The sequence below is a fragment of the Priapulus caudatus genome, unplaced genomic scaffold (assembly GCF_000485595.1).
Source record: "Priapulus caudatus unplaced genomic scaffold, Priapulus_caudatus-5.0.1 Scaffold531, whole genome shotgun sequence".
Taxonomy (NCBI): domain Eukaryota; kingdom Metazoa; phylum Priapulida; class Priapulimorpha; order Priapulimorphida; family Priapulidae; genus Priapulus; species Priapulus caudatus.
Genome location: NW_014577592.1, coordinates 189,689 through 199,380, shown reverse-complemented (window position 1 = coordinate 199,380; position 9,692 = coordinate 189,689). Strand labels below are relative to the sequence as shown.

Below are 9,692 nucleotides of genomic sequence, written 5' to 3'. Positions count from 1 at the left end.
GAGAGAGAGAGAGAAAGCGAGAGAAAAGGACAAAGACAAAGAAGATAGAGAGACAACGAGGGAGGAGTGAGTTGTATTGCGATGCGATGAGAGAGAGCAGAGGGAGAGTGTGATCGCAGCGAGATGAGAGAGCCAAGAGCGAGAGCAGCGAAGAGAAAGAATGAGAAGAGGAGTGATAGTTGCCATCATAGTTGATATCTGAACATTAGCAGCCAAACAAGATGACAAATTGACGGTAGATACAATGTCATTGCATAGAATGAAGGGAAGTTTTACATCGTTTAAGGTCTTGTTAATGTACTGCTACCATGTCACATAACACGTCCTATTCTATCTGTTCATACACACACTGGCCCAGGCAATCTGGTTTAGCATTTAATTAAGCACTCACAGAGATCCACTTGTATGTATTTCTGACGTGAAAGTTATCATAGTATCATTTGTTCGGGAATTTTCAATTGCTTATATAAAATCGATACTAAGTGCGCCATTTTGTAAAATGGCCACTCATTCTTGAAGCAAGACCATTGTAGCGGTATATTTCATAAAAAACAATTGGCGCATTCGCTGAATTTCCCAACGTGGTGTTCTCGCTCGAAGATGTCTGATTGTATGGGGAGGTGTTTGCAGGGGTCTGTTCTCTTGCTGTCCTTTGCACGGTAATGTGCGAGCATTTAGCGACACACTGCTGGTGCGCGCATTTGACCTAGGTTTTCGGCTTGCAACCACTTTGAGACCTCGTTCAGTGACTAGCTGCAGCCAGCAGACATGTACACCGCTTTCTCACATGCATGCTCACGTGCCAGCAGTCGTTGCTCTCGTTCACTCAAATATGCGAGCCTGTGAAATTTTAAATGTAATTCTTTGGACCGGTCTGGCCCCAGCCCACATGGCTGATGGGTGTTTTTAAATTTTAATACCTTAATCTTAAATTTAAATTTAAAGATGGTGATTTAAAAATCCCGATCCGGCAAGTAGTATCTACGGAGGGAGATTTTTCGTGGGCAGTAATCACATAAGGCTTCTGTCTGCGTTCTCGTTTCATGTCTACAGTCTGTGTGAACTAGTTTGGCTCCATGCGTAAAAACCGACCGGCTTAGTAAAAGTATTACAAGCAAAAACAATGTCGTAACGCCATCACGTCCAGCTGTATTCCCCACGCGATCCTCAATCGCGTTCCAGTCGTAAGTGAAACCTGGCTACCTCCTACCGTGTTTGAATGAAATACGAGATTTGGCCCTCTGAGATGGCCTGGCATGTTGACATGCCGCTGCAGTGTATTGTCCACTGAGCTGGATTTAACAATAGCTTGTACAGATTACAGAAAAATCCATACTCATTGTAATTTGTAATAGTGTAGTGGGATAGGGGGATACTGGAACCTTTAATTTCACTGTGTAATATAGGTTAGGGTTAAAGCTAGCCAGCCTTCAGACTGTTATATAATCAACTCGTTAGTAGTGCGAGTTTCTAGTTCAGTGTAAAAATTTATAATTCTTTACATTTAAATAGGTTTCTCTTCATTGTATCTATATATGTTGTATTTATGGCGATATCATGTTTTCTAAACATACATGATCACTATTCAGTCTCGATGTAGCGTTTTTTTCCACAGCACGTCTATAACGAGTGTTGATGCGATATGTGATTCGTTCCAGATCTGGGTAGACGTACTGCTTATAGTTGTGTTGCCTCGTCGTTGTAATATATGTAGTTTAAGAAAAATTCTTATTGCGTTTTCTCGGCCAGGTTTACCAATGCGGCTCCTGAACGCTGATGAGCGAGAGAGCGAATGGCGAGACATCAGGTACTAACACGCCTCATAGTCAGCGGGGTCATCAACTTGCTTACGGTATATCTTTAATGCATGTTCGCAGACGTCTCCTCCCTCCATTTCTTGCCTTTCTACGCGGGTGTTGTCCTCTTGATACGAGCCAAATATTGAATTAGATCTTGGAGTGTGCGTTCTGTCGCGAATTTCATTTACCACGGCATGCTGCGATTGAATCTCCACTCGTTCGTTGTCTCTTGTCTCTCTCTTCTCTTCTTCTCTCTCTCTCTCTCTCTCTCTTCTCTCTCTTCTCTCTCTCTCTCTGCTCTCTCTCTCTCTCTCTCTCTCTCGTCTCTCTCATCTCTCTCTCTCTCTTCTCTCTCTCTCTCTCTCTCTGCTTCTCTCTCTCTCTCTCTCTCTCTCTCTCCGCTCTCTCTCTCTCTCATCTCTCTCTCTCTCTCTCCTCTCTCTCTCGCTCTCGCTCTCGCTCTCGCTCTCGCTCTCGTCCCGCTCCCCGTCTCTCCCCTCTCTGTCTCTCTCGCTTTCTTGTTTTCTATCTCCTCTGTCTGTTGCTCTCTCGCTGGCTCAATCTCTGTGATTTCTCTGTACTCTACTACACTATCTTCTCCAATCACGTAATGTCACGTCCCCTTTTCTTCGCATTCTTGTCATCATTAACGTTGAACAATTGTTAAATATGATCAAGCCTGGTTAGATGAACGCTACGAATGCGTCATATGTCTTCAGTGGTTTCATTGAAAACCAGTGCACAGACAACTTCAATCATTACTATACATTGTATTTACATGTTGTGTTTGTTATAGCGCGAGGACGTATATATGACAGAGCCCGTCAGGTTCTTATATATCTGGGCTTTCACGCCTCAGCTTACACCTCCTGATATTTTTACGCATAGGCCTAGTACTCACAAAACAATAGTGCTTTGTAGCGACCCGCGTCTCTATAATCGTCTGCCAATTGGCTTCTACGCAGTGGAGCTGGGTCTCAATGAGGATGACCGAAACAGGTAAGATTGCGCCAGAACCTGTCCGTCTACACGGTAGCACTTTTGGAGAATGAGTGCGTCCTTGCAAGCGACACGCAGCGCTTACTACCTGAAGGAGCAGTTCCGAGTTCCTCCGGCAGTAATCCCGTCACGGCAGTACATGAAGAAGCGGCCGGCCGGCGCGTCGCCCCGCCCTCTGAGGGAGGGCCGCGGAGAGAGGCAGGAAGGTTAAATGCCACAAATTTGCGTTAGATGTTGCATCTTTGTTCAGTGCTTGTACTTACCTAGTGCTTTATCATATGTATGTAATTATATACTTTTATATATATATATTATATGTATGAATGTATATGATGACATTGCGGCTGTTCCTGAAGAAGTGGGCTGTTAGAAGTGTGTGTGCCGCGCTGACTGCGTGTATTTGTCGAATGCGGTGCGGGTCCAAAAAATGTTTATGTAGATTGTTAAGGAGCAGCTTTATGATGCTCGCATCAGAAGTGAGAATCAAGGCAGCAATTCATCTCTAGAGCTTGGCTGCCTGACTGTGCTTTGCTGTGTGACACTTTCTGCAGGCGAGACAAGGCTGTCTTGAGGAGCAGCCGCCAGGGATGCAGGGTGTACCTGCACGAGAAGACCTACGAACCCGCTCGGCGCACCGGTCGCGAGAAGGTGCTCATTCGAAAAGCACCTCGAGGACCTTTCACGCTGAGTTCCAGAACCTGCTGAACGCCGACAAAAAACGAATGGTAGGGCAGTCGCTGGTTGGATGCGGGGGTTTACATGAATAAAACCTCGCAACAAAAAGCACTACTCCGGCGATTTTTGTTTTCTGACGGAAACTAGGACAAAGGAGGGGTAATGGCCAGTTTGGGAAAAAAACATGCACCATGCAATGGATTCAAATACAATTCGTATGATATACTTCTATAGGTTCATATAGATAGTGATGCACGTATCATCGATTATACATCGCACTCATCGCGTTGAAACAAGTTGGCTTTCAAACCAAGCGCTTGCCTGTTATCAAAATCCATAATCAATTTTAATCGGAAAAAAAAAAAAAATTTTTTTTTTTTAATTTGAACAAGAAAATTGGACAAAGTCATGAGAATCAGTACATGTATATATACCACACAGTAGTAAACAGTGGCAAAACAACCAGTAAACAGGGCCTAAACAATCACATACATGAACACACGTACATGCACACGACGTATACGCACACGCAGGCATCAAAACCCCGAGTAACCGATTGTAACCGATCATCGGTTTACTTGGGTCCAAAACCGATGCGATCTATTACGAAATTACAACCGATTGAACAACCACTATATACTTTAGATACAGGATAACTTATTCAGTTAAATATCGAGGAACATTTTCACAAACAGCGATCGTAAATTTGACAACGGCGGTGCGCACTGTGCCTCTCTATGTATAAGAAAACCCTGCTACTGTGAGCATTACTTTGCCGAGTATGCAAACATCACAAAATGTTCTTATTGAGCCAGAAATTGCTCCGAAGTTGACTATTTTCATGCAATTTTGAAACTTATGCTCGCCCGACAAAGTTTCGGCGTACAAGATACACATCTAGAGCCGATGCTGACTGAGAACGGTGCTAACGTTAGGCCTACCGCTAGCGCAAGTAGCTTCCTGGAAAAAAACAACTTGCGGGCAAATTTGTTTGCCTTTGATTGCATAAGTAATGTAGAGATTAACATGATTAAACAAACTTTTAACAATTTTGTATGAAACAAACATTGAAATAATGGGAATAATAACTTGTTCGTATGCCATAGAAAAAGAACTGGTTATTGTTTAATGAAACTGGGCCGGGAAAGTCCCGCCGTTCGGCTATGTTGTTCCCGGTATGTGTAAACACTGTGTGTATAATTGAAAGTAACTAGTTTCGTTAAGACTGTTTTAGCGTTGCTGAAGAAATGTTATGAATAGTAGCAATACAAATGAGTTGTAGTGAAATCTTTTGCAACATAGATGAGACTCACAGTAGCTGACATCTATGCATTTTGCTACGAGAACAAATGCAGTTGAAGTCAGGCATCCTGGATTGCACCACTCCGCGTAACTGGGCGGTTATTATACCTTGGCCGTGTTTACTTCTGATCCGATCTTTTCACCAACTAGAGTGCCTCTCCTGTGAGTAGGCCGTGCTTTGCTTAGAGTTAGACATGTTTTGCGGACCCATTAGTTGGTACAACGTTGCTAGGTTACCCAACTCTCTTAGAGTCGTAGTGTATGTTGCCAGTCGCCTTTCGATGTAACGTCACTCTGAGGGTTTAGCTCGTAAGCACATGCCATTGTGATGCTGTTGCTATTCTAACTATTCAAATTATGTAGTTGCAGTCGGGTAAATAATTTAGCGAAAACTACATCAGCATCTTGTTCGGGTGTCATGGCATTGAGCAGTAATTCGGGCAATTGTGTTTTCCATCATCTATTTGTTTTGACTCGTGTTTTGGGACCATCGTAAAGTTTTGCATTTTCGTTGATGCTAACAATATATGTTCTTGTAGCTGTGGGATGATATTTCTAAGTTCATGGACCACACTGCTGCTAACTAGTTGCAGTTAAAAGTTCAGCCACCTGTTTTAAATAGTGGAAGTGACTGTGTTGTGCAATTGTCTTTTTGCCTCTGGGCTTACTTTTTAAGAGCTCAAATATCTTTGTTAGTGACTCCCAAGCTGAATGCTTATGTAAGTTTATGGCTTAAAGCTGGCAGTGCCTAAAAAAAAGTTGAAGAACTTGGCACCGGGACGACAGTTTTCTGCGTGTGATGAAATGAAAAGGGAATGCATTTCCCTCAGGGAATGCTACTTCGGTCATCGGCTACGCGTTGGATCATTGTCTACAGTTCAGCAACGCTGAGAAGTTTAGCGCCTTGGTTGCCTGGGGGTTCCAACCTTTTTTAAGTGGTCATGATTAAGATTCTGTGAATTTTGGCATTGTTAAGCATTGGAAAACAGATGGCTTAACACCGCGTGCCCGAATTTCGCGTAGGTATGTTGTATGTTTGGTGTGAGGCGTGTATAATGAGGGATGTTAGTTATTATAACTTATTAGTGGCGCGACACTCTACGACGGCTTGTTCCATTTAGGAATACACTGTAAAAGAAGCTAGATTACTTTTGTGTTTTTGCTGGCTTCAAAAAATGATTTTCTCTGCAATCTGTTGCGTGACCCACGCATCCCATTAGCTTAGCAACTCACACCGGGCTGGGGTGCAATAGGTGTTCCGGGGGTGTGGGGCTGTGTGATGATATACGAGACAGCTGCCCCCTCTTAAATATATGCATGTCTTCCCACGATCAATTATGCATCATTCGTATTATTAAAATGCGCTAGCCCCTGCGCCGGCTATTGCTACCAAGGTTCGGTTTTATGAGATCTTTCCTCACCATCGGTGCGGAATCTGTGAAACCTAGCTTTTGAGTGCAGTAGATGAGAAGGCAATCTGTCCCGTTGGTATATTTTATGGATGTGCGCGTTCGGTGGAGGTGTCTTACCCCTCTTCCGAGTTATCACCAGATTATGCACATTTGTGCACGTGAGAACTGTTGTACACTTTCGCTGCCCGGGGCGCCGCGCCGGCGCTTCATGCTTTCTCCGAGAATTAAAAAAACGTAATGTGAATTTTGAAGTGCTGGCTTAAATTGGACTACGTCCACGATCTTTCTATATGTATTATTTGTAAAGACAAAAATTTGTGAACATTAATTTTACATGAAAAGTACATTCTTACTAATGCGACTAACCATGTCATCCTCAAATTCTTCACTTGATAAGATCGTTTCTAACTAATTAAAATCACAAAAAAAAACACTGGTGGAAATTTCATCATATTTATTCACGACATTAATGCTCTGCGTTATGGTTCTATGTACGAGTCACGGAGTGTTTGCTTCACTTCGATCGGAATAGCAAAATAGGAAGTTATAATTGCAGCACATTTAACCATAAAAAGTGAACAGAATCACTTTACATTTTGTGAGAAAGTGGCCATCATTTTTTTTTATTTTTACGTATTTATGCACGGTGATCGTTAATCACTTCAATAGAGGGACTTTTCTTATTCTCGTAGCTTCTAGTTGCATATTTAGATAGGTTAGATTGTTTCATAAAGAAGGAGGCTGCCTTGTGTGAGGTATGTTGGATAATCGGTAGCCTTGCACAAACCACCTGTCTTTACTGCTGCACAATATTATTGAATGATGCAGTGAATGGTTGTGTCCAGCACCTACAAGGATAGAATTTCGTACCCGTTTTTTAGACCCAAGAGCAGAATTGTTGATTTCAGGTTTCAATCAGAAATATTTAGGGAACCGAGATAGTTTGAAAATGACACCCATATCGAAAAACCTATATGTTTTCCGGACTCTGAAAGATGGTAAGGCGTACATGATGTGGAATACACTTGTGAAGCGAACAGAGGCAAACCAGGCAGGACAGCCACAGTGTGATATTAGGCTAAGTGGGACTTCGTCCAAAATGTTGAGTCAACCGTGGATCTAGGGATAGGGCATGACTACTGAAGATTCAAACCGAGTTGTATTCCACAAGGAATTAGAGTAAAGTTGATGGAGTGCATTATATCCGGCGTTTTGTTATGACTGCGGTGTCTGTCTGTCTGTCTATCTACCTGTCTGATCTGTTGGACCGTCTGTCTTGATCGCACCTGCGTAACTGCTGATAAGCGCGTGTAGTCGAATGTACGGAGACGTTTTGAGCAGAGTTCTTGGGCCCCGCCGCATTGTACCAGCCTCTGTGCTCAAGGTTACCCAGGACGGCCTCGGCAGAGTACTGTCGCAACCTGGGCTCGAGTCACACACTTCATATACATCACAGGCACTGACCACCATCAGAAGAATGACCCGGACGACAGCTTGGCCGGTCTGAACGTAAAGCTTTCCGCAGCTCTGCGCGCTTGTTGTATGCGGTTGTCGCATCGTGCGCGACCGTGCGCTTCGTCGACCGGCACGACGATGACTCGTGTTGTCACTGCAATCTTGCGGTTGATGGTTTATATGTCACGGGAGTGGTAGCTCTGTGGATGTAACATTAACCTTAGGTGTTTTAGGCAAACCACATTGTTATCTGAAGAGAATTTTTTTTAGGGCAGAGGGGAATTGGTCTTGCCTTTCGTTTAATCAGAAATGTCATTCAGATGTTATTCAATGTCATAGAACAGGTACAGACACTGTGTCTAGTTTAGGGAGTACCAAGGCAATCATTCGGTCTAAAGACTGCTTATAAAAGCAGGACAAGCCTGGCAATTTATTACTCTGTATGTCACCCAGTTTTTTGGGAGGCATCAGAGTAAGTAAGGAGGGCAACCACGGTACTTGCTGGTAGTGTTGTTGTCAAATTCGAGTCCTGTAGCCCATGTGTGGATATTTAGTCAGTACTTGTATGGTTTTATCGTTCATGTACTCGACGAATCTACTTCATTCGTGTCCGTGTTCACGCATGATATTTGTACGTGTTCCAGGATCCCAAGATGTATGTGAGCACAATTCTGGATGTGCACAAGAAATACAATGCCCTCGTCCTGTCTGCCTTCAACAATGACGCCGGGTTTGTCGCGGCCCTAGACAAGGTAGGTGGCAGCACGTGTCACATTAACAGCCCTGACTTTTATCTGACACCGTCCTCATCATTACTTATGTGTAGAGCTGCTATCAGTTTAGCCAATTGTCACATGTGCTATTACCACACAGTCAGTTGGACATTTAGATTATTCTTAATGTTAAATTTACCCATGGACGTTATTTATTTTGTCCTCTGTATTCTCCCTCACTCCACTTTTCTGTCCGTCTTTCTAGGCTTGTGGTAAATTCATTAACAACAATGCGGTGACGAAGATGGCCAATTTGTCCAGCAAGTCACCGGAGTTGTTGGCACGATACTGTGATATTCTTCTGAAGAAGAGGTAAGCTGTGTGTTAGGTGCTGTGGGAAAAAGTATTTTTGCTGTTGCTCGATCGAGTAGCGTGTGTAGATCGACATGGTTGTGTTGCTGTGTTAAGTAAAAGTATACATTATTGCTTCGTTGACAATGTGCAAGCATTTAACAGTCATCGCTGAAAATTACCATTCTGTTGACAGTTCGAAGAATCCAGAAGAAGCAGAATTGGAAGATACATTAAATCAAGTGGTAAGTAAATGTGACTGATGATGATAGCGAGTTGGGTAATCGTTTGCTGAGGGTAGTTAGTCGTAGCAGCTGGCCTAGCATTTTACACGGTTAGTTCTATCTTGTGCTGTTAGCTTCTTTTTTTAAGGTAGGGCACAGATTTGTCTATGGCACACGTTAAACATTCACATGCAATGAGGAGGCCTTGTCTGTCTAAACTGCCGTTGCGATAATTGTAGTATTTCAGCGTAATATGAGGGGAAAAAGTGTCGGTCAGGAGGAGCGGCAGTTTCGTAGAGGTGGTGGTCTAAGCAAAAACTTGGTGGCCTCGGGCCTCCAGGTCGGCACTAATTTCGAACGCTGATTAGAGATGTGCTTACATGCGACTGGAGTCCGTATAGTCTTGCACGCAGAGCAGTTTGTGCTGCTGCTGTACGCACAATGCCAGGTAGCGCCACCTGGCTACGAGTAACGCTCACTGTCTGCGCGATTCTCCGCAGATGATCGTGTTTAAGTACATCGAAGACAAAGACGTGTTCCAGAAGTTTTACAGCAAGATGCTTGCCAAGCGGCTGGTGCAGCATATGTCAGCCAGCGACGATGCCGAAGCCAGCATGATCTCCAAACTGAAGGTACGACCGCGCGTGCGGGGCAGCGTCATCAGCTGCCACAGGGGGGCAGCATCATCAGTTGCCACAGGGGGGCAGCTTCATTAGTAGCCACAGGGGGACAGCGTCATAGGTTGCCACAGGGGGGCAGCGC

General features: G+C 43.9%; 1 protein-coding gene across 1 annotated transcript in view; it reads left to right on the top strand.

Moving 5' to 3' along the window:
• Positions 1 to 8,259: 8,259 nt before the first annotated feature.
• LOC106811365 (cullin-1-like) overlaps positions 8,260 to 9,692 on the top strand; it is a gene marked incomplete at its 3' end in the record, with an annotated part of 21,779 nt that continues 20,346 nt past the window's right edge. Inside the window, 4 exon segments of the mRNA XM_014814950.1 lie at positions 8,260 to 8,394; positions 8,621 to 8,727; positions 8,903 to 8,951; positions 9,431 to 9,562. Of these exon segments, the coding sequence (XP_014670436.1) occupies positions 8,296 to 8,394; positions 8,621 to 8,727; positions 8,903 to 8,951; positions 9,431 to 9,562 (387 nt within the window).